Source organism: Primulina tabacum, chromosome 1, assembly GCF_025594145.1.
Source record: "Primulina tabacum isolate GXHZ01 chromosome 1, ASM2559414v2, whole genome shotgun sequence".
NCBI lineage: Eukaryota > Viridiplantae > Streptophyta > Magnoliopsida > Lamiales > Gesneriaceae > Primulina > Primulina tabacum.
Genome location: NC_134550.1, coordinates 1352063 through 1377072, shown reverse-complemented (window position 1 = coordinate 1377072; position 25010 = coordinate 1352063). Strand labels below are relative to the sequence as shown.

General features: G+C 36.9%; 2 protein-coding genes and 1 pseudogene across 4 annotated transcripts; all 3 read right to left on the bottom strand.

The window, feature by feature from the left end:
* Positions 1-8266: 8266 nt before the first annotated feature.
* On the bottom strand, positions 8267-20145 carry LOC142548326 (uncharacterized). 3 transcript variants are annotated; one of them, XM_075656653.1, is made up of 18 exons: positions 20035-20145; positions 18468-18495; positions 18171-18247; positions 17754-17819; positions 17534-17605; positions 16781-16853; positions 16214-16251; positions 16013-16120; positions 13061-13177; positions 12896-12976; positions 12745-12813; positions 10916-10993; positions 10637-10780; positions 10035-10145; positions 9448-9516; positions 9287-9349; positions 9038-9189; positions 8267-8925 (listed from the first exon to the last, which is right to left on the bottom strand). In XM_075656653.1, exons 2-18 carry the CDS (start codon positions 18493-18495, stop codon positions 8433-8435), a joined length of 1839 nt encoding a protein of 612 aa, XP_075512768.1. In that variant the 5' UTR covers positions 20035-20145; the 3' UTR covers positions 8267-8432. The 3 variants fall into 3 exon arrangements, with proteins under 3 accessions (XP_075512768.1, XP_075512878.1, XP_075512801.1); XM_075656763.1 differs by having other exon boundaries at positions 10035-10142; XM_075656686.1 differs by having other exon boundaries at positions 18171-18244.
* A 628-nt stretch (positions 20146-20773) lies between these two features.
* Positions 20774-23038, bottom strand: LOC142542479 (4-coumarate--CoA ligase-like 1; annotated as a pseudogene).
* Positions 23039-23985: 947 nt separating this feature from the next.
* Positions 23986-24984, bottom strand: LOC142541790 (putative mitochondrial-processing peptidase subunit beta, mitochondrial). The gene is made up of 4 exons (XM_075648444.1): positions 24879-24984; positions 24652-24772; positions 24250-24348; positions 23986-24060 (listed from the first exon to the last, which is right to left on the bottom strand). The coding sequence occupies exons 1-4, from the start codon at positions 24938-24940 to the stop codon at positions 23986-23988; spliced, it is 357 nt and encodes a 118-aa protein (XP_075504559.1). The 5' UTR covers positions 24941-24984.
* Positions 24985-25010: the final 26 nt, after the last annotated feature.

Genomic DNA, 25010 nt, shown 5'->3' with positions numbered 1-25010 from the left:
TAAATAATCTACCTTCAATGTTTTCAGCTTCTCAGGATTCAAGCCTCATTTGTTCGGAGACGTTGATTCAAGTAAGAGATTTCAAAGCAGAGAAAAGGTTATCCTAACAACTCTCCAATAGAAGAATACAAACTTTGACTCCAAGGAAGAGCTGGTAAAGAAATTGGAGGCCGAACTCGCTCAACATAAAACCAACATGATGGCCCTTCTGCATGACAATGAAGCCTTGAAAGTTTTCTCCGATAAGCTCAAGGCCAATATCCAGCACTTGGGTGATGATCTGGTGCAACAAAGCATGCTTACCAGCAGTGGGAAGACCCCTTGAAAGCAGCATAACATACTCGTGCAGAGTGTCTGTCCAAGTGGGAGGAATTGCGCCATCTTGACCTTTCTTGAATGCTCACGCACCACCATTAACATTTCATTTTAGTATTTTGTTTGATGTTCGGACCAGACCACTCTGTGGTAGATCTTTTGATTGGTTGTATTTCTTTGCCATGATTTGGCGTAATGTTGGATTTTGGATGTTGGATAATACCTGGAAATCGAACTTTGTTGATGGAATTATGTTATATCTATTGCTTGGGTTTGTCCACAGGTGTTTGCACATATTTGTATTTCTGGGATGTCACGTTTACAAGGGAAGCTCTGCCCGAATTTCTGTAAAATAAATTAAAAACAACGGCTAAATAGCCTGTTTTCTTCAATATTATCACAATATGCGATCACCATTGCTCACTATCACCCATACTTTCCAAACAACATCAAAGTATCGGAATACGTAATAAACGTGCTCTACACGTCATCAATTCGACTATCAAGACAACACATAATTCCTCTCAAAAACCATATCAGCTGCAAAGGATTCCATGAGCAATGATTTTATTTATTCACAATGCTCCATCCATATTTACAAACAAATTCAGCAAAGAATGGCTTAAAAGCCTATTCCTCGCATATTTACAGAAACTTTCTACGAGTCAATATCTCAAAATTAGCCAAAGTGGCTATCCAGCCTACTTTGTACAATACTTCTCATCTATTCCATCTTTATAAAACCTATGTCTCCGGCTGTCGATCTTTCATCTGAGCCGGAGCTAAAATTAAATCCTCCATTTGTAACTTTTCTTCCTTGCTACATCCATATTCCTCCTCAAATATAGCTCCAGCCCCATCGATATCCCACAACTCTTGAGGCTGCACTTTGTTCACAAGCTGCTGCAAAGTGGCTTTCCTCTCGGAAGTTGCAGCCACTTCCATCTCTTCCTTAGTGAATTTAATCATCGACCTCCTCGATAATAGATCGAACCATGGGTCTAGGAGAGACCATGGCAGTAGGTTTGAGAACCTTCTCAACTATTTCTTTAACCTTTTGAGTATCCATGTACACTGCTCCTGGTTGTCCATGCATCTTGTAGTTACAAAACTTGATTGGACAAAATGCTCCATCATAATATCTAGCTTCCATGGCATTGGAATTCGATTGATACGGCTGTGAATCAGCCTGTACCACTTCCACCTCATCTCCTTTCCACATCAACAGCAACTGGTGCATAGATGATGGTACACAATGATTGGAGTGAATCCAATCCCTTCCTAACAAAGCGTGGAAACTTGCACTGGAATTTACCACGAAAAAGGGTGACAACGAAGATCGGGACCCTACAGTGATGTTTGCTGGCAATACTCCCAAAGTTTTTGTAGACTCCCCAGTAAAAGCCGCCACGGAAACTTCGGTGGGAATCAAATCCTCCACCTTCTTCCCCAATTTCTGAAGAATTCTGTACGACAAAATATTCACATCAGACCCATTATCTATTAACACTCTAAACAACGACTTTCCATTCACATGCGCTACAATATAGAGTGGCTTGATATGCTGAGTCATTTCATTTGTGGGTCGCTTCATCAATACTCTTTTCTCTTCATCGACAAAAAAACCGACGCTTTCATTCAAAATATCAGTCTGAACAGGTTGTGTACCATTTTGATTTCCAGCGAACACCTCGGATTCACACATCCTTTTGTGTTTGAATTCCTCTGGCAACATTAACGAGCCAGTGGCACACTCAAATGAAATCAAAATATGCCCCACTTTGAAAGTAGCCCTCTTGACTGGTTCACTGTCTTCCTCCGATAATAGATCATCATCTTCTTCCTCATTATCTTCAGTAGCCTTCCTCCCAAATTTTTTCTTCTCTTTGAACGACTCCTCCATCCCAGACCTAAGGTCAGCAGCTTTTTCTCTCAACAAACGTCGTTTTTGGGTTCTAGAAAGAGGCTTTGGGAATTTTGGATGTTCTACTCGCCTCCATACACCATCAGGGATTGCTCTGGGAGGAACAACAAAGCGGGAATTCCTCTCATATTTTTTATCGGTGCTCAGAAGAGATGGCCTCTGTGTTATCTTATGACATGACTGCTGGCCACTTCTTCTCTCGTTATTCCTCGACCAAGAATATGGGCTCCTTCTGAGGTACTGGTTCTCCGGCCTTTTGGCCATGGATTCCCTGTCATACCTCATATTCCTTCCAGTATAATGCAGATCCTCCCCACTGTAATAGCGATCTTTCCCATGAAAAGTTTCTGTTTTCTTCTCCCTAAACTCAAACATCATTTTTCGAGGCACCCAACACTTCTTTATAGTAATTCCTGGCCTAATGGACATGTCCCTGTTTCCACTCCTTCTCCTCTCATTGATCAAGAAGCGCAAATCAGTACTGCTCATGTTCACATTGGCTATCGGGGGAAAAGGATCTTCATCCACTATCATTGCTTCCTTTTTCTCGGGGAATTTCAGGATACCCTTGTTGATTCTTTCCTGCAAGACATTCTTGAAAGCCCAACAAGTATTAGTATTATGGTTGAAGGAGTTGTAGTACTTACAGTAATCCCTTCCTTTCAATTCCTCCCTAGTGGGCAGCTTGTGGTCTGAGGGGAATGTTATAAACTTTTCCTTCACCAAGTGATCGAAAATTTCCTCCGTCTTTGATGCATCAAAAGTATAGGGTGTTTGCACTGGAGGAATGTTTTTCTTGGAAAGTTCTTCACTTTTGTGTTTCAAGAAAGGGTCCGTGATCCGGAGTTTGCTACTTCTGCCAATGCAACTTCCTTCACTTCCTGGAAATAAGAGCCCACTGTAGACTTTCTTTTATGACTCTCCTCTCGTAACAATTCCTCATACTCTGATACATTGGCAGCAAGTTCATAAAAATCACGGAATTCCATCCCTTGGAACTTCTTTCTAAGTTCAAAATCGAGTCCTCGCTGTGCCATCTTCACGTATTCTGATTCGGGGAGGAAAACTCGGCATCTGCTCCTCACCTTCTTGAACTTACAAATGAAATCATCGGCAGATTCCCCCGGGTTTTGGACCACCCTTGACAGTTCCGCTATACTAATCTCAGGTACTGTCCGGAAGAATTGTGTATGGAATTGACGTTCCATATCGTGCCAAGTCATAATAGAATTTCGAGGTAATGTTGCATACCATGTGAAAGCAGTACTGGTCAGGGAATTGGGGAACAAACGTAACTTGTAATTAGAAAAGTTTTCCGAATTTGCCAATTCCCCACACTGAATTGTAAACCTGGCCACATGTTCCACGCTGGATTGACCGTCTTCCCCGGAGTATAACGTGAAGTCTGGAATGCGGTATCCTCTTGGGTAAGGGTTTTCATGATCCACAATATCAGGATACGGTTTATGGAATTCTGGTCGGTTGATTGGCCTCACTCTTGGGCCATACAACTCTTGAATCGCATCACGTACCATCTCAAAATCCAACGCTGGAGTTTGTCTCAAATGGTGAGGAGGATAGATTGCCCCCCGAGTGTTATTTCCCAAACCTGGCGCTGAATATCCACGCACTCCCCCATCAACATACATCCCTGGATGTAAGTTAGGAGACGTCACAGAGAACACGTTACCAGCCATTTGTTTACTGTTTCTACAGTTTTGGAATTTCAACCCCAACTCCTCATCCCTTTTGTGCGGAGGAGTGTATCTCCCTTCCTTGGCAGATTCAGGAACTCGTGCTTCCCCCAAGCGGCGATTTTCACCTGCTTGAGAAATCCCTGATCCTTGGCCTTGATCTTTCAGCAATTTAACGTCAGTTTCTTGAAGTTTAACATTTTCTGGTGTAACAGCCTCTCCCTTTGCAGACTTCCTCCATTCCTTCACTTCTGCCACAAATTCCATCATGATAGTAGAGAAAGTTTGGGTCATTTCTCTGAGATCACTGCGGATATTTTTCTCCATGGCCAACATAAAGTTCAGCAAAGGCCCACCACCACCAGAAACATCAATTCCTTCCTTCATATTCTCTTCCTCGAACTTGTGTACTAACCTTTCCACCGTTCTTCCATCTGCATCAGTTTCCTGAAACTCTTCTTGTGAGCGATGACATTTCCCCATTGATGGAGGAATTCCTTCACTCTTCTCAGTACGCTTTGGAGGCATTGGGTCCCACTGGGCGTGCCAACTTGTTTGGCTCGAAAATTTGCGGGCGACACGTGCCAAATTTGTGAAATAATCCGACTTCTAATCAAACGTTGTGAATCTTGATTCGATCGTTCGTTCTAATTCCCTCAAAATGGCTCCAAAAATAAGAACTTGAAAAGACGAATATAATGAAATTAAAGGGAGAACTCATAAACAACATCAACATATGTTATGCCGTTATAAATTCGAACAAAGTTTTTACAAGAAACTGGAATAAACATCTGAAATCTATGGAAGACGATTGCTGATATGAAAGTAAAGTTGCAGAGAAGTTGCTGTAGATTTTTTGTGTGAATTTGTTGGGAGCCCTTTTCTGATTTCCTTCCCTCACTTTTGTCACATTCTGCACAGCAGTTTTCCCTTCCCCCATCACTCCACGTTCTTCCACATCGGGCAATGGCAGCAACTGATACTACGTTTCTTCATTGGGCCAACTGCAATTTCACTTGGGCTTCTTATATTGGGCTGTGGTTTGGGCTTCATGGATTTTGCTTAATTAAATTGCTCCCAGCCAAGTTGGGTCCTTGTTTAGTTGATTTGGGCCAAACATATATATAAACAAAAATAAAAGAAAACGATAAAATTCTTTCCTATTGTTTTGAAGTATCGAGGGTTGTTTTGCTTCTTTTTTTTATCAGACTAATTTTAATGTGAGTGATATGCGTTTTTATTATCGCCATATATGTCACGTAGGAGAGAAATGTTGCCAAATAAATTATTTTCGATGAATTTAGTGGTTTTGGGCAAGAAAATGACAATTTGTTTTAAAAAAAACAAGTTACTGTATGAAAATCAAATTTTAAAATGTTACAAGATTAAAACTCAAAAAATGCCAATGTACAGAACTACAGTTGAAATTTTCCTAATTATTTTAACTTTTATCGTTAATTTAGGAAAAGTTTTTAAGCTTGGTTTAATCTCTATTGTAGCAAGATAAACTTTCAGAATCTATAGGGCTTAATAAATGATGATAAGATGAAAACATAATGTAAGGACCGTGTATCGTATTATCGTAAATCACATCTTGATTATCGATAATTATGAAATTGTCATGTGATTATGTATATGATGTATATCATGACAATGAAATTGAGAAAATGAATATTGAATATGAATTGACGTTGTAAGAGTTCGAGTGGAGAGGCCGAACGCCAATATAGTACAAAAATTAATATGTGTACAGAAGATGTGGCGCCCGGGCGGTAGAAAACGACCGCCCGAGCGCCAAGGTATGTAAACTTAGTGTTCGGGCAGAACTTGCGACGCCCGAGCGGTAATGTTTTACCGCCCAAGCGCGGCATAAATCACACTCGGGGATAGAATGTCTCGCGCTCGGGCGCGAGAATTCTACCGCCCGAGCGCGTGATCGGTGGGGATAAGAATAACTTCTTTCCTTCTTTTCCTTCATCATTTTTTTTCAGAAAACTTCGAGGGGAAGTTTGGAATTCGATTTCCTTCGTCCAAATCGACTTCGAAACGCTGTCTAAACGCGAAACAAATTATATATTTGTGATTGTCGCGTCGAGGGCTTCTGACTGAGGTAATTTTCTTCTAGTTCCAGCAGCTCTAAATAGCAAAGTGCTGGAATAGCCTGTATTTGAAGTTGAAATTCATGTATGTAGTAGAATAACCGACAAGAAACTCATATTCGAAGTCGGAATTGAATTATGATATGATTTGAATTTGATATGAATTTTTGAAGTTTCAAATGATATTTGAAACTCATATTAATGATTTGGAGTATGTTATTGATTGGAATGAGTATGTTATTGATGTAGATAAAGTATAATATCAATATCTTCAGGCTACATCAGTTGGAAACGAAGAATTGAGGTATGTTGCGATCGGGTAACATACGACAGATATATGTATTATATGATATATGTCGGATTGATTTGATTGATTGGAATGAGAATACATATATATATGCCTTATTTGTTGATTGATGTGGCATACATGACATTGAGATTGAGATATCGATGTATAAAATAAATGTTTTGTTAACACACATTGTTCGATGCATACATCGATACATGACATGCACGTTGAGCTATGATCCTTGGATACCCTGATATGATTTGATTGGATTCTGGGGTTTGTGAACATAATTGCTATGTTGGTATTATATGACCCGTAAAGCATAGACAATTGTGGCCCCGATGATTGGATATGAGATTTGGGATTTGATGGCGCTTTGTCGACGCTATCATACGAGTATCCCTTATTGAGGCCGGTGTGCCAGCTCGAGCATTGATTTGATAGCGATTCGATTGATTCTGACATGTGCTCAGTGGATGGGCATTTGACCTGATACCTCCACGACATACATGCATTGCATACCATATATCATTGTTTAGATATCTGTGGTATATATGATTGGTTATTCCATACGGAGCTTTGCTCACTCCCAAGGGGGGCTGTTGTTGTCTTTGTGTGTGGACAATGGCAGGTACTCCAAGATATCAGGAGACCGGAGAGGGTACTTCTGGAGGGAGCCACAGCTTGGGCTGAGGTTTTATGTTTATGTCTTGTTCCCAGTATATATGTATATGTATCTATATACCGGGACATGTCCCGAGGATATGAGATGTTTGTATGTGATTGATTTTGATTACGTGTGGGCATGTTTATGATGTGAGACTAAATACTATTTTTAGTATTCAAATAAAATGATTTGGGCTCATTGTAAAGAAAAGTTAAACTCGTTTTCCGCTGTAATTAGTTAACCCTAATCAGATTGCATTGTAATAACGATTATGAGCTAAGGACCCCACACATAATCATATTTTCAAAATGGCTGATAGGTATCATTTACTTTTCAGTTTGGGATTAGGATTGTTTGTGGAAATATATGTCTTGAGTCACAAAACCAACTTTAAAGGGTGTTATTTGTTAATAGGTAGATCCGAGTTACATACACGGAGTAAGGGTTCATCTTCGGAACAATCGACCAAGTCAAAGTGGTTCGAGCTCAAGTGTTGAGTTGAGTTAAATGACTAACAAACTTGAGGGTCTCCTCAAAGCTAACACGGTTGTAAATATGTTTATACATGTATAGCTTTGTTTATTGGCAAAAGTCAAGTACAATGTAGACATGCTAGAATGTGTCATTTTGTATAATAATATGTGTACGAAATTGTTTCTTATATATATTTATTATCTAAACAAATGTATATAATATCAAAATACCATGTTAAAATTTTATATAAAAATTAAATTAATTTTTTATTTTTTTAGAATAAAAATTGAACTGATAGGCTACGTGCATGCTTCGAAAATAACGATAAGGAATAACAATCTATTTTTGGGGGTCACATAAGCATCAAACCATGTGCTTTGTATTTTGCTTTGTTCCTTTTGTTTTTCCACAGGTCCCCGCAACCTTGCTGTATTTTCATTTTGCCCCTCTCAGAAATTGCCCAATAGCCTTTATATATTCAGATTTATTATAATCGAGTTTTAAGTCTATGATACCATCTCTAAATCCCCAAACTTTAAAGCTATGGCACAAAATATTATTCACTGGAGCAGCGAGTGTAAATTGGTTTAATATATACATACACACACGCGAGTGTAAGATACACAAATTTTTTATTTGAAAACCATGTCGCTTAATTACCTAACTTCAAAATAAAAAAAAATATATACATATTTAAAAAAAAAACAATTGTTACGCTCCTCATAATAATTAAATTCCATACAACATTCAGGAAAAAAAAAATTCCACACAAAATTTTAAAATAAAAAGAATAATTAAATGTGCTTTAGTCATGAACACTCGTTAGGAGAGTGACCTGATCATTTTGGGGTACCACAGAAACCAAACAAAGGGAAAAACAAGAGCATAGCCTAATTGTTGTTTCGGCATAAAATTGACAAATAACAAGGATCCAGTACTTGCGGAGGCAATCATTTTAGGAACATTAGAATCAACTCCCAGGAAAAATTGGTTCCCCGGTGAAAGGATCGAATTTGTAAGGCTCACCAGTAAATGGGTCAAATCTTACTCGAGGGCGAGATCCTTGCCGGTCGGCACTGGGTGTAATGTCTGAACTCAAATTTAACCCAAGTCTTGCTTGAGCTGTAGATGAACTGGGTGCTGCCTGAAATGAAGGGAGAATTTCGTCTATTCTTGATCCAATTTTTCCGTATGCCATAGACATGCTCGGGGGAACCTCATAGTGAGGACGAATTTTGTTTTCCGAAGTTACTATTTTTGGAATCTGGAAGCTTTGGGATCCAGATGGGATGGATCGGCTTGATAAACGAAAATCCGAGCCTTTCTCCTCCAATCGTCCTGCTACAGCTCCGGTTGGTAAGGGAAAATCTGGCCTTTTCTCCTCCAATCGTCCTGTTACTGCTCGGCTTGATAAGGGATAATCATACAATGATGATAAGTAACGTGGAGCACAGCTATCAGACCTATGAGAAATTAACCACAACATTAGACCTCTTGCACAAATTGTTCATCTGCTCTCTAGAAAGACCTCAATGAAAGTATGCCAACTCGCCAAATTTAAGTTAAGAGACTAACCTGCCCACGGTTGAGTGAGAAGGAAAAGAGGCAGCAGCTGGCGGAGACAGTCGGTGGGAGAAGCTTAAGAGGCTCGATTCTTTCGCAGAAGTTGCGCCAACTTTTGGCCAACTTGCCAAGCTTGGACTCAATCCCACTATGTCAACTAGGTGCTAAATTGGGGAAAGAAATGCTCAGTACAGAGTAATAAAGAATGAATGTTCCAAAGTATAATGAGCCATATCTATTCAACATATGTCAGTTACATACTCTAGAAATCAGTGCGGCAAGATATGCACTCTTATGTTGGGTACCTGGTCCTGTTAACATGAACTATGAAGGAGCAATAACGAATAATTAAAATACTGAGAGTCATAACCAAGGTGTGCATGTCACGTAAATGTAAATAAAAGAGATTTTCAAGCCATTACCTGGTCAAGGATGGAAATAGCAGTAGACTCGGGTAATTTCTTCAGATTGTATAAAGTTTTGACATCAATCTGTCACGAACAACAACGATTACACGAACATAGAAAATTGCTTCGCGTGATAAACAGGGGTGAACTAAAAGCATTGCACCGAAAATGATTATTTTCCTTCTAGAAAGAGACGAGTTAGAATTCAATTGACTTGAATCCTTGACTAAGCACAAAAACAAGCTATTGTAAATTAACTTTAGGAACCAAGAACGTGCAAGGAAGATCAAGATAGATATAAGTAAATTTCAAACTAGTTTTAATGTTTACGAGGTCAACCTCTCCTAGGTTGCCATAAAATGAGGGTATTTAAAAGGGAGGAGACACTAGGCCCATTACATGCATAGAATGCACCTATAAATCCAAATAATTGCTTCTCTCAAATGAACTGGAAGAAGGGTTTATGCAAGGCTTGATAGGGAAGACATACTTTCTATCCAAGCGTAAGACGACCAAATTCTTTCAACGTAGGTCAGCCAAGAAAGTATTGCATCAAATTTCATTATCAAACAACATGTTTTGTTAGCAACTTCAAAACTCACATCAAATCGAGTCGCAAGCCCAAGTCGAAGGATTCGAAGTAGGCGCTCTTTAACAGCTAATGGCAAAGCTATAACAGCATCCTCATAAGGATCAGGAGATAACAACTCCTGCTGAAAAAGGAAAATGTAATCAGGTAGTGAGAGTAATATAAAAATAAGGACGCCTAAAATAACAACTGCTTGAACTTAATTCTTATTTCCTAAAAATAAGGACGCCTAAAATAACAAGTGCTTGAAACTTAATTCCTATTTCCTTTTCAGTTATCATTTTTCTTAACCTAATTAGCATGCACAGAGCACCAAGTAAAACATTTTGAAGAAAAAAGAAAAGATGGGAAGTGATTGTGCAACCTATAGATTCATTCTTTTATGTTTAAATCATAGCCATAAAACATGTGCAATTCCAGATTTTACAGGCCAGGACCTATGTTTCACTTCCAGCTGTCTCTATGATGATATTTCTGGACAGCCAAGTCTCAGTCTGCTCGTTAGTGATCATTGAAATTTCGGTACAGACATTCAATGTTGGTCCAAAAAAAGTATCGAGCTAAAAACGAGGAAAATCGATAAACAGAGAAGGTAAAATCTATGAATGACCTTACATTCTGGACATGGCATTTAGGATTAATCGATGGAGCAACAATTGCTTCCTCCTTAAAAACTTTGGGATGACCCTGGACAGGATTACTTTCAGAATCCTCACGTGCTCGTTTCTTGTTCTTGTCCATAGGTCTTGCAACTTCAACCTAGTTGCAGACAATAAATATCAGATACAATAGTGAAGACTCCTTGATCTCATGACGACGCAAGCTCTCCAATTATGCTCAATACCGGTTGTCAATAATCAGGATTATTAATGCTTCGGTGGCAATTCCGAATACCTGAAGTTTATACATTGGGCCTCCCCCAGCTCCTTGAATTGCTTTCTCGTTCATTTCTTTTACAGCTCTGTCAAGATCCTGCACCACAAAAGAGTGCTGAGGGATTGGGAGCAACTACTAAAAGTCAGTGACGTCGACGAGCCAAAACAAATTTCATCACAATAAATCTAAACCGTGTTTATGACCTAGATTACAATACAGCCGTAAAGCAAGAAAAAGAATTATACAAGGTGAAGCCAAAATTAAACATGTAGAATCAGAAAATAATAAAATCCTTTAGTCTCCCCATTTCACTTACCCAGGTACAAAGGATTACAAGATATCCAGGTTTTTTTATCTTAGCATTTGTCAGTTATCACCACAGGATATGAAAATTCAGTGTGCATAAGAACGAAAATATTTATCGAATCAAAGAAACAGTTTCTAGATTGGACATTTAATACTTAATTCCTGCATTTACTGGAATTCGGATATTAGCTCCATTTGTCACCATACTTTATGATATAAAATGATTGCATAATTGCCTATGGATAAACAATACTTAATTGCCTATGGATAAACAACACAGTATTTGTTACCTGATCGAAGAAACAGTCTGGCCTATACATTTCATTTATAAAAAAAACCCATGTACCGACCGAAATTTGGATATTTGACCATCTTTTAAAATGCCGTGCAATCATGATCTCTCTTTAAAAGGTGTTTGACCGAGCTTGTAAATTAGCTCTTTGAAACAATTTATAAGCTGTTTAAGATCTCGACAGCTCTAAAAAAATAAAAAATTAAAAGGTTGGAGACTCGGCCAAAACTCCTCGAAAAAGCCATAACAACAGAGGTTAGAATCATAAAGGGAAGAAAACAGAAAAGGCCACATCCAACTACAGAAATACGGAGAAGGGAAAACCAAACTCATCCATTTCGCCAAGTCCACGAAGGTTATTGTTAAGATCACACATAGTGCCACATTGCAGAATCAACAGAAGTTCATTTCCACTCCTTATCTTTCTTCTCTGAGTTACATGCTCGTATGTAAGTACTGTAATGTTACACGACTTTAAACGGTTATTTTGAAATAGTTACTTGGAATGAAATTTGAGATTCAATGACTATTTCTCTGATAGTTAGCAAGTGCCGCACTTTAAAAAAATTATGGTGCAAACAGAATTGCATGACTTCAGAAATTGACTAGCTCTTCAAGGGAAGCTAATAATACTTAATAATTTCTTCTATCCATTAAATCACCCATTTATTTACTTTTTCAAACGCAAGAGGGGATAGCAAGAACGAAAGCAAAAGATTAGCCTAAAGATAGCTAGGGTAGTTGAATATCTATTAAATGGCTAACATCATTAAAATCAAAAGGAGTTAAAGCCCTATGTTTGATAGTAGCTGAAATCCCCTGGCAGACAAATTTTTTATCGTATACTTGCTTTTAATGAGCCTAAGCATGAAATTATCCAGAAATTAGAGTCCTCTTAACCGAAAATATTGTTTGGATATATGATAAAAATAATTATATTTCTTTTCTGTTTCGTCTTATATCATCCTCCAGAGTTTTAAGTCTTTCTATAAAGAGATTGTGCCAAAAAAAAGGAAAAAAATAAATAAAGGATATTTTGATCATATTCAATGATATTTTTAATTTAAAGTAATTTAATTTCAGGACAGTTTCAATTTTCCAGTCAATAAAAGAAGCAATTTACACAATCTAGCCAAAGTCTGAAAAAAGAAAACAATTAATTTCACAAATATAGCACATGATGGAAATGAATCAGCAGGGCTACCTTGGAATTACGATAACAAATACAAAACTGTACAAACTAACTCACCGATCTCTCAATAAAATGAACAAACCCAACTGGAATGCCACCTTTTTTTGATACCACAACTTTCTCAACCTGAGAATGCATCATCGCAATGAAAAATTAAAATGGAAATATAATCAAGGAACAGCTACATGAGACACGGGATATGTAAGACCTTGCCAAAAGGCTCAAATGTTTGCTTCAAGAAATTCTCATCAGCATTGATGGGAAGGTTTCTGACAAAAGCTATTTTTATCTGAAAATAAAAAGAAAGAACAAAAGATAAAGTGAGATACTTCAAAGATTAAATATCAAAATATGGAAGACACTAATCATGAACCTTGGCAAGCTCTTTTGGATCAATTTCAGGATCTTCCTCAGCCCACTGAACAGCTGGGTGCAAATTACCCAGACGAAAATCTGGTTGGGAACCTACTCGTTGAGCACGCGCTGCAGCCTGTGATTGATAATTTTCGAGGCGAGTTTAATTTGGATCTTATCAGCCTTCAACGACTTTTTTTGGAAGTAATTATTAAAGAACTGGTGAAGGATTACATATTGAAGGGATAACAGCGGATTGGCACAAATGAAGTCAATGTGTGATACTTCTGAATTTATTTTAACTTTGTTCAGTTGAGATTAAGAGAGTTCTATATAAGAATAGATTTCTTGAAGTTTAGAAGCCAAATTTCAGACATGGTAGACCGATATGGTTAGGACTTAGGACCAGACATGAATCAATATGTTGAATTCAGATGGACTTAGTTACTCTGGAACCAAGCTTCCTTTGGTATTATACAGACATGGAAATGGAAATTATGCTTTTAAACTTACAGTTCTCTCTTTTTTCTTGTGGTCTGACAATGTTAAAGATTGAGGTACTTGACAGTGCAAATTTAAACTCGTTATTGTCTACAAGTAAATAAATATCATATCGCACTTGTGAAGGAAAAAAAACCCTGATTTTTTTATTTTCATTGCCATGGTTCTGATTAGTCCTTGAAGTAGACAAAGGCTTGTGACAAATCTCGAGGACAAGATCATTATTCAGGTATCAGCAGTCACTGGAGCAGGAAAAGGTTCAACAGAGGAAATAAAGAGAAAATGATTCATGTCATCAAAGAGACTTGCAAGATCAACAAATTAATTTGGAATCCTAAGAAGAAAACAACAATGCTGACAATAAAAATAACTCTATGAGACCAATAAACAGTGGATAAAAAAAATATGTGAAGCAAAATGCCAAAATTTCAAGTAAGCACATTATAAAAATATATGCTGTGCTTATCTCAAATTTAGCGAGATAATGAGAAGAAAACAAAAGATAATCCAGTTATTAGAAAAAAATCAAAAAATTAAAGGAAACCCATTGAGGCTGTCAAAAACTCCAAAGACAGATAGCTAGCTCAGCTGATCTCAAGAGGAAAAGCAGACAAAAACAAATGAGAACAACAAAAGTTCTCTCAACCTAGTTAATTATACTGTTGATTGGAGTAGCATTAAAACTTCTTTATCCACCCCAACTAATTAGGAAAAATGTTTCTCTTAACAAACATCAATTGTAAATAATAATGGTAAACTTTGAAAATTTGAAAAATCTGGACGTTTCCCTGAGTTTGAAGGATGACATCTATAAATTAGAACCCATTAATATGATATAATTATCCCATTTAGGGTCAAAAGCCCAACACTCAAAAATGCTAATCATGTGATGTATTGCTCAATTGATTGGTTGATAACCCTATGATTGAATAATTCTCCAAATAAGAAGCCCAAGTTTTAAGCTCAGAGAGCACTGTTCTGGGAGAGCTCTTTATCCCACGTGTAGAGTTGCTTGATCAATAGAATAATTAATTATATTGAAAGGAACCAGGCTTTCAGTTATAGATCATAGAAAGTCCTTGGGATGTGAGTGGAAGTTGGGAAGGAAGTGGATCGCGCACGATGCTGTAAATACTGGAGCACCGTCCTTAGGAACCACATAAAAACGATAGGAAAATGTGTGGGCAGAGAACAGAATCAACCATAAAGGTTCAGTATATGAACAAGCAATTTTCATAGCAATTTAAAAGCAACTTTAGTGTAATAATTAACTTCTCCAATTTTCTAACTCCTCTTCCTAGCTTTGATCCAGTAAATTTCTTGTTTGGTTATTCCTAACAATTTCTTGTTCCAGAATATGTTATAGTTGTCTAATTTCATATATTCAAGTTCCATTTCTTTTCGGCATCAAAGAAAACCTGGGAGATTATAACTCACAATAAAACTAGAGATCCAAGACAACTGATCCCTCAAGCTTCCATAATCGTTAAATTTAAAAGGTAGGGCAAATTTCAAATGATTTGTGTACCACCAACACGCGGTATGCCAACAAATCCAATTTAAGTACTGTATTGACACACTAACAATACAAGAAAATTCTTGCCAAACATGACAAGAAATGTAGAAGATCGTTGAATTTAAATTATTGGCAAAGGAAATGAGGAGAAACCACAGAGACAAATCAAAATTATAATTATAGTTTAGTTGTAAAACCAATAAAACAGAGATGCAACAAACTAGAGATAAAATTTCACATATGCATGATTTTTTGTTCCAATTAACTCACACTATTTTGTCCACTTGTAAAGAATTCAAACTTGGAATATATGAATCCAGTTCCTTAATGAACTAGAACTGTTCACATTTTAAATTTAGGTATCAAATTGCTTGGGTTTCATTCTTCTCGTCCCTTGGGGCAAGTATTTGTTGGATGGATTTCTAATGACATGATCAATAGTTGAATCTGGAACCGAGAATCAAAACCAAGCTTTTATCCAACATTACTTCAGATGCAACAAGTCAGTCAAAATCATGGCAGTTGTTTAACAATTTCTCCCTGATATATTTTAGAGAATCCAGATTCGCAATCAAAGTCCCAGTTTCATAAGCAATATGGGTATTTCATTTTAATTTAAGGTATCACTATTTTTGGGAATTCGTTTTCCAACTAAGTATTAGGATTTTTTATGGTGGAAGAAAATAAATTTTATTTAATTAAGGTATCAAATTTTGAGGAACATATTTTGCACCTATTGTAACAGTATTTCTTTATTTTTTATTTCTTTGGATTTCCAGTAACATAAGGATCACTAGTTGATGCTGGAACTGAGAATCAAAACCACCAACCTGAGCTTTTATCCTGTATGATTTCAATACAACAGGAGAGTCAACTAAAATTCACACAATCTTTGGATAGTATGATCCAAAAATTTATTAACTAGAAGAACATATTTGAGAGTGAAAAACTTACAGCATGAGATGAGAATCTCACGAAGGCAAAACCACGATTTCGTGGCTTTTGACCTGGTTGCATGTCTTTAACCATAGGAAGGTCAACGGATACCACATCAGGGAAAACCTCCATAATGAAAAATAATTACACTTGGAGAAAGAGGCAGCAAAGGGGTTGCAGTCATAGTCAGACCAAGTATTGAACCAAACAAGAAAATACCTGGAGCACAAGTTTTTCGAACTCATCAGCACTCCATGCTGGGAGAGGGAAAGAAATCTGAGTCAGGATTGGGAACCAACAACTATCATGCATGTTACAAAGGATGCAAACAAGTGAAATCTGAAGTAGATCAATAGCTACAAGAAAGAGTAATCATGGGAAAACAAAACAAAAAAGAAGTGTTTATAATCATAAGATCTAAAAGTCAATTGCAAAAATTCACAAATAGAAAGGAAAAACGATAGCAATCAAATGGTCAAGTGATCATTTCTAGGAGACCCAATACTGTAGGCACTATGCTAGGATCCAAAACATTAAACTTTCATATATAAAAGGTAACGCTCATTTCATTAGTGTTGAGCTCTGAAACAAATTTTCATAAATCTCAAACTATCGTCACAAGATAGAATAATAAACAGTTATTAGTTATTACACAGATTCTCAATTTAGTTTGTGCGTTTAAACAGCCAAAAAACACTTGATAAAGGGCCAGGCTAACGTTAAAAAAATGGTCACTGCGCATCAACAATTATTATCTAAAATTGGGAGTGCCACAAGAAAATAAACCTTTATTAAGGTTTCCAAAGTATAAAGCATTGTGCTCAATTGATGGGAGGACACCAATAGTCTTTCCGTCAAGCTGAAAAATAAAAAATAAATAACTGAAGAGAACAACCAAGACAAACAGCATGTTGTATATCAATACATGTAAAGAAAGTACTTAAATTTTTTTATGTAAGATTCTTCAGTCCACGTTGTAACTAGCAAATTAATAAGGTAAAGTTACAAAACAGGTCCAATAAACCCAAATGATTTAATTATAACAGTAAACCAAATGCGTACAGATTTCAGACTAAGATATACATCAGATAATATTTCAAAATGAAGCTCAATAGGCCCGAATCAGTTGAAGTTTGATAGGAGTCCAAGTGAACACATTTTAAGTATTTAGGAAATGTTAACAGTGTATCACAAACAATCTTGTATCAGCTTCTCCACATTCAAATGGCACATGAATGAGTTAACAGTAAAAATAGAGGCACTCTAGCTTATTTAACATCAATAGATTAGGGATCATTTCCCAGCCCTCGCCTTCCCAATAACTACCCTAATTAAACATCGCAGAAACTAAGTGCAAGAAGATACAGATTAAAGACTCTGGGCTAGAGAAAAATATTGGGAGCTGAAGAGCTAGGCCACAAGTCATCCTTATTCATTTTCAAGCAATAATCAGTGTATCAACAAAGCAATAATTAATGATCTTGATGAGAAAACAAAATTAAGTTTCAAGGTATAAAAGTTCACACTCATAATTCTCACCAAAGTTCCAGATTTTTCTCTCACAGCTCTACCTGCAGCTTCTTTTGTTGAAAAACGCACAAAGCAAAATCCCTGAAAAATCAGAAGATAGCGACATACAGTGAAGAAACTTCTTGGTCTTCTTTCAGTACCTTTTCTTTGTTGGGTTACAGAAAATGGCATGCAGCACTAAAAATAATCATCTTCAAGGAAGCACATAAATTGTATAACTGAGAGTGACCTTCAAATTGCCATTCTGATCCTTTATCAAGCGAATTTCCACAATTTCACCACACACAGAAAATTCCTGCGAAAATGGAAGTTGATCCAGTGACAGTTCAGGTAATGTAACTCAAACCTCATAAAGTTGTTTCTATCAGTTACAGAACATACAAGGAAGACGATAACTTGATGGTTCTAAAACCAACAACTATCATGCATGTTACAAAGGATGGAAACAGATGAAATCTGAAGTAGATCAGAAGCTACAAGAAAGAGTAATCACAGGAAAACAAAACACAGAAAAAGAAGTGTTTATAATCATAATCACTCTGTCTAACATCCATATTTTGTGTTTTTATATATATTTTAGGTTGCATAGGAATACAAACTAGCAATCTACTGTCTGTAGCTGTTCAAAATGAAATAGAAATCAGACCTGACGGATTTTGTCTTCAGAAATGGTTCGGGGCAAACCACCAACAAAAACTTCGGTTCCTTTTATTGCATGCTCTTCTCACATGGAAAATGTGTATGTTATCAGGCGAAAACAAAATTTGTGAAATATATCTAACAAGCCAATTCTATAAAATTAATAAATAATGGTGGAAGCTAGAGAGAAGAATCATGCAACCAATTTTTAAGACATGTCATACAACTACTATATCCTTAATAGCTTCAAACTATAATGTTGTATGTTACCATACTAAAAGATTTTAATGGGGAGTAAACTTACTGCGATCAGTCTCGGATGGCTGGGTCATCTGTAGTTGAGTAGAGAAAAAAGAGATAGCTAGTTAATTATGATAAACAAATAACTGAAATCTTCAAACAATCAATCCTGTCAGTTTCTACCAACTTGGCCACAATATATGTATGAATTTCAGCCGCATCATCTTCCTTCACCCAAAAAAAATTGATGCCCTTGAAAAAATTTAATCTTTCTACCTCCCACCAACAATGGCAAAAGCCATTAGTATAAAAAAACAAAATTAATAAACAAACATCAAGGAAAGAAGTCTTCTCGCTGTGCATATAGGAGGGAAACTAACTACTAGTGGAGGGAGAAGTCTACAGCTATGCATTTGAAATTTTGATATTAAGTTCGTTCAAACTGAATTTGAGTCGCTCGAGCACTCTTTCATGATAAAGCGTTGTTATCTCACTCTTGAGTAGTCATCCTAATCTCAAACTTGACAATTTTATTTAATTTATATATTTTTAAAATATTATTTAAATCATCATTTCATTCAAATTTTATTTTTATAAAATTTCAAGTGTTTTTTAAAATTAATATTAATATTGAGCTTAAGCAACATTGTTATTTGTTAGGTCAAGTGGCACCTCGAGTAGGGTTTTACTCGAGCTCAACTACACACATTCCTAAAGGTTTTTTTTATCTCGTAAGATTCTTTATTGTGGAAAGCCATAAATATACTGGATCTGGATGAACTAATCAATGAATTGGAAGTCCTTTTACCATCAAACTTTTTTACGGAAAATTCAAGTGCTTCCCCCATTGATCTGTATCTTCAACTGAGTGACTAGAATTTTGATTTCACTATTCTTCTTGGAAAACGGTCTGAGTGTCTGACACGCGTCAAGCACTTTAACAATGGACAAATAGTCACTAAATTCCCCCTCTATCCAGATATTCATGGAATAATACATTTAATAAACAAATGGCAACAAAGCTCTCTTTTCCATCTTCCATATAGAACAGTCAATCCCCATCTTTAAATGTTCAATTTAAACAGTTTAATTATCCCTTTTGATTTCATTTCTGAGGCGTGTCTGACACGCGTCAAACGCTTTAACAATGGAAAAATAGTCAGTAAATGCCCCCTCCATCCAAATAAATATTCGTGGAATAACACATTTAATAAACAAATGCCGACAAAGCTCTCTTTTTTTGTTGTCCAAATAGAACAGTTAACAATCCCCATCTTAAAATGTTCAATTTTAACAGTTTGATTCTCCACGGGATTCGCGTGAATCTTTTTTCTTGTCAAATGAAAAAACGTTGCCTCTAACTAGTAACTAGTGATGAGCTACGACATCAAATAGTTAAATTTATACGAAACCAATATACACGGAGAGGGAAACTTAATTCACACAAGCGAATCGAATCAAGTAGAAACCCTCAAGATAAAGCAATTTCTATCCTCGAATGGAAAATTTTAATAGTTCTAACTTCAGGAGATTCGCGTAAATATTTTTTTAAAAAAAAAAAACCTTGGCTACAACTGTTCAGAAATTTGCGTGTCAAATAAAATCAATTGTTCTTAGAAACGAGAAAATACCTGTGCTGTCAAGGAATTGAATTTCGCTGGACGAAGCAATGGTACCAATAGGAAACCCTAGATGCGTGAATTGTGCTGATTTTGGGATTTTTATTATTTTTTTATAATTTTGATTTAGTATTTATATATGATATGTCTATTTTATCCTTCAACATGTGTTTTATTATTCATGTTTGGACTTGAATCGAGTCAAAAATAATTCGATGGTTTCTATTTTAAAATGGGAATTAGACTAAAAATTTTAACATTTCTTCAATTTTTATAAAAGAAATGTATAATATAATTAGCAGTTTGATTAGTCTTATTATTTTTTCTCCTTTTGCACAAGTTCAACCAATATCAAATATATATTCAACTTCAGTTTGAATTATTAGTTTCGTCATTCTTTGGCTCTATTTTAGTAACAATCAAAAAATAAACAAAAGCTTTGTAGTTCATTGGAATGTGCCTAAAACTTTAAACTTTGGATTCCAAAAGTCGATGGATGCTATTTTTAAAAATTAAATTTTAGCCATTTTATATAATGATTAATGGAAGAAAGAAATGGAAAAATCACATTCTAAAAACACATTCAAAAAGTTCGAATACTTTGTTATATAGACAGGGCAAAAAATTCCTCGGCTGGTAAACTATTTGGCCTCAAATAACTTCAAGAATCAAGAATATTGTAGTGTATTCTTGAACACTTTGTTTGGTTTCTATATATTCTTTATCATGTTTTCCTTGATGATCCTTCTCATTATTTTCCCAGAAGGCGCTTAGGGACAGAGTTGACAAACTGGAGCACCTTCACTCGTTTGTAGCTGGCCACATTGGATGAAATGTAGTTCATTATATCCTCTTCACTTTCTTTGGCTTTCGAATTTAATACGACAGATGCTGCTGCTATCTCTTCGGATTCTTCGTCGAGTAACCTGAATTAGATTCGTTTTGTAATGGTCAATGTATCCATTTCTAGACGGTAACTTAAAGATTTTGTTGATAATACCCCACTACAGCAGCATCTTCAACTCAAGGGTGGGTTAGAAGGATGGCCTCTGATTCAGCTGGAGCAACCTGCCAAGTCATTTGCAAAAAGCGTTGGTTAGAAAATTTTCATGTTTTCAATGCTGCCACTGATTTTTTTTATGAGATGTGTGGTATTGTGGTCTATTTTGCGCTCAACTATGTATGTGGGACAATGATTGGGACATGACATTTGATTTTGACACAGTTTAAAGTATTGAAGTCATACCACTTCAACTATATTTTTTTGAGTGACGATCCTACAATTTTATGTATATATTATCATAATTACCTGAAAACCTTTGTATTTGATCAATTCTTTGATTCGATCCACAAGGAAAATGTCCCCATCATCGTCAATGTAGCCTATATCTCCAGTATGAAGCCACCCGTCTTTGTCAATGGTGAGAGTGGTTTCATATTCATTCTTGTAGTATCCTGAAGTTATTTTTCCATATAATGTTACAACTACAATACAAGAAACGATAAAAGTTATATGTTATCGTCCTTTTGCTTGGCTAGTTCACCTTTCATCACACACTGGCTTCGCACACAGATTTCTCCTGGTGTGTTCTTGGGAAGTGAGTGACCTGTTTCGGGATCGATGAATTTCACTTCCAAATTTGGAAGAATGAATCCTACTGAATTCCTCTTTGCAATTCCACGTCCCTTGTTTGGATCCCCGTGAGTTAGTGTAATGCAGCTATGCTCAGTCATTCCATATGCCTAAAATCATATATAATAGACAAATCATCAAGATTTCTGGGATTTTGAGATTGGACAGATTTTAGAATAGTACTTTACCTCTTGGACTTCAACACCAGGAAACTTCTTTTCAAATTCTTTAAGAATTTCTGGAGTGAGGGGAGCTGCAGCAGTCATGAGGATCTAAGCTTGAGCTTACTAAGATCAAATTCATCCACGATAGGGTTCTTGACCAATCCCAGAATAATGGGTGGGACAATAGGCGCAAACGTGACCTCATGTGTGATCAGTTTATTGAGAAATGTTCGGAGCTCATACCGACGCATCAATACAACTTTCCCTTTGTTCCTTATGGTGGCACATCATATTCCAATTAGGTCATATATGTGAAAAAATGGAATTAGGCCTAGAATGGTGATCTGACCAATTAGTTCAGGTCCAACACTGAATATGGACGAGCAGAGGTTAGCCACCAGGTTTCGGTGTGTCAACATCACACCCTTTGACAATCCAGTGGTGCCTGATAATAAGAACTGAAACTCGATCATTGATGGAAAGATCTCAAGTTTGGTTTAAGCTATGTTGGACCAGTGACAAATCCAAGTTTAAGTCTCTTGTTTCTCTGAAATTATTACCTGATGAGAATGGGAGAGCACATAGATCAGTCTGTTTCACTTTTTCATCAATAGTATCAGTATTTGCCTTGTCCGCTGCCTCAAGCAGTTCATCCCAGTATATATTTCCATCCACACGGTCTATACCTTGTATTATAATGGGCAATCCCAAATCCTTTACCTGTCTGGACAAAAATTCATATGGCAAATTCATCAGAATACATATTATCCAACATAAAATCAATTGTAATGATGTCGACCTTGTGATAGGTTGATCCATCTGTCACAAGGAGCTTTGCATCAGCAGCCTCAACTTGCTTCTGTATTTCTGATGCATGAGCACTCGGGTTCGCACCAGGAAAAACGCCCCCTGCAGCCACGACTCCAAGTGCAATGATGGCATACTCCGCCACATTGGGAAGGAGCACCACCACGACTCTGCCTTTCCTCAGCCCGAGTGACCTGACAGCCTTGGAGAATCTCTTGATATATCTGCTCGCTTCCCTGTAAGTGTAGCCTTTCCCAGTGACTGCATCCACAAATGCCGTCTTGTCAAGATATAAGTCCACATTGGAAAGCACAAATTCGGGCAGCGTTGTGTCATCCGGAACAGAAACTGGTTGGCATTTGCTTCAGAAAATATATTCGTCTTCTTCCCAGTTCTTAGCATCGGTTCCCATGGTCGGTTTATTTGTCTGCATGAACTGGCTTTTCTTGAATTTATAGGTGATGCCCTATGAATAGGCCCCTCAATATCAGGCCCAAATCCCCCGACCCATCCCTAGCCCAAGTTCTCAGTCTCTGACTTGAGCGTCGAAGGGGTACGTCGGGACACCTTCTTGCACCTTCTAACGGTTTTCTTCGTGATTTCGGGCTTAAAGCTCATTCGAAGCCTACGCTGGGACTAGCGTCTTCAACCCTTGAAAATTTATTTGTGGGGAGTACAATACCTATTTTCTTCTTCAATCAAAAGCAAATGATAAACTACTGAAGCAAAAAATATTTGGATGGCATGAGAAGAAAAATGGCTGCACATCCGTCCATGGAATCCTTCATTTAAATGTTGAAGTCTGGTTTGTCATTATGATAAACTTACCGATGGTCACAGCTAAATTTAATCCATTAGCCGGAAATGTTACAAAAAACGAGCAAATTTAGTCGTCCGAAATCAAGATGAGCGACCATCACGGGTAAGTGATTCTTACCGGTCAAATGACAGAAAACTGGGTTCGTTTTGCAAAGATTAGGAAACTAATATCGGAGCCAGTAGGTCCTGCGTCTGAACCAATTGTAGTCGAGTAAGCTCTGGATAAGTCGAGTAAGTTTTGAGGTACAACCTGAAGCTCACCACTTAGGCTATTGGTACATATTATCCTACTACTCATACCAATTAGTGATGCAAGAATTTCATTCATATGAATCCAGAATATTATATACCTGTGGTTTGTGCAACATACTGACAAAGATGAATATTAAACTAGTGTTTTCAAGTATTTGTCTGGAAATTCCAGCAACGTTCAGAAGAATTTAAGCTTAACTCAACCCGTAATTAAAGGGGACAAAATCTATATCTGCATTGGCTACATATAATTTATTCCAGTAAAATATCCGATTCTTAAAAGCCAATCTATGTACCTGACGGCCCAATATCTTCAGCAACTGGACTGGTTCCATCGACGTGGAGTAACAGAGAAGATTTCAACTGCACATCACAAACATCGATGATTCACAATAAGTATGGATAAGAAAAACATATAAAAAAGACGAGAACTTGAGGTCCACAGAACCCGAATTTGTTATACCAAAAAAAATTTTGATGCAAATCCAACTGGGTAGCTACTCCTAAAAAAATCTCTAGAAAATGAAAAATTTATAAATTGACTTTAACTACCTGGTTACGAGCACGAATAACATCAGCTTCCGAGACTCGATAACATAGCTTGGTGACCTCGTACATAATTGCATAGGCCAAATCATCCAAACAATCAGGCTGCAAACAGTTCGCACGAGTAATGAATAGTAAGTAGACTGAGTACAAGTCTTGAATAAACAAACCAACCACCCAAGATGAAAAAATAGGATTAAAATGCTTTTTTTTTTTGGCGAAACATGGAAGGAGACGAAATTCCAAGGTGCACGCACGGGCCAATGGACTGAGTGAAAGGAGGGATACTTGCACAGATAAATAGCGAACTATACTGCTATAGTAAGAATAATTGATGAAGCAAAGATTTCATGATCTAGTATCTGTGTTAATTCAAGAGTCGAGTAAAAAAAGTTCTTCTGTGCCCACCTTAGCAATAGCATAAACACCGAATAAACCAGTGTCTTTGTAATTGGTATTGAAAGCCATCATGCTCTGCATCATGCTCTCCGCTATTTCGTTGATACCAACCCTCTCTGCAAGCTCAGTTCTGCAATCAAAGTTGGACACATTTCATGAATGCAAATAGTGAAGATCAAAATTGTTATACAATTAAATTAGATGAGTAGTTTGGATGTTATGCAGCAAACATTGACCCCATATGCTTCCCACCTCCAGCACTCTTGTTCCAAGAACCAAACATCGATTGCATGGCCATTAAAGCAATGGAATCTGGATTTGTCCAAGAAGCCCCTTCAAAAGCAACTGAAAAATGGGCAAGAGGCACG

What these genes read in the sequence shown, in the direction of transcription:
- LOC142548326 (XM_075656653.1), bottom strand. Translation starts at nt 18,495, where the DNA reads ATGACCCAGCCATCCGAGACTGATCGCA. An exon ending in CTTTGGAAACCTTAATAAAG is followed by an intron (nt 16,252 to 16,780) that starts GTTTATTTTCTT and finishes TCCCTCTCCCAG; the next exon opens with CATGGAGTGCTGATGAGTTC. An exon ending in TCTCACTCAACCGTGGGCAG is followed by an intron (nt 8,926 to 9,037) that starts GTTAGTCTCTTA and finishes AATTTCTCATAG; the next exon opens with GTCTGATAGCTGTGCTCCAC.
- LOC142541790 (XM_075648444.1), bottom strand. Translation starts at nt 24,940, where the DNA reads ATGGCCATGCAATCGATGTTTGGTTCTTGGAACAAGAGTGCTGGAGGT. An exon ending in GTGTTTATGCTATTGCTAAG is followed by an intron (nt 24,349 to 24,651) that starts GTGGGCACAGAA and finishes AACTGTTTGCAG; the next exon opens with CCTGATTGTTTGGATGATTT. An exon ending in TTATTCGTGCTCGTAACCAG is followed by an intron (nt 24,061 to 24,249) that starts GTAGTTAAAGTC and finishes TGTGATGTGCAG; the next exon opens with TTGAAATCTTCTCTGTTACT.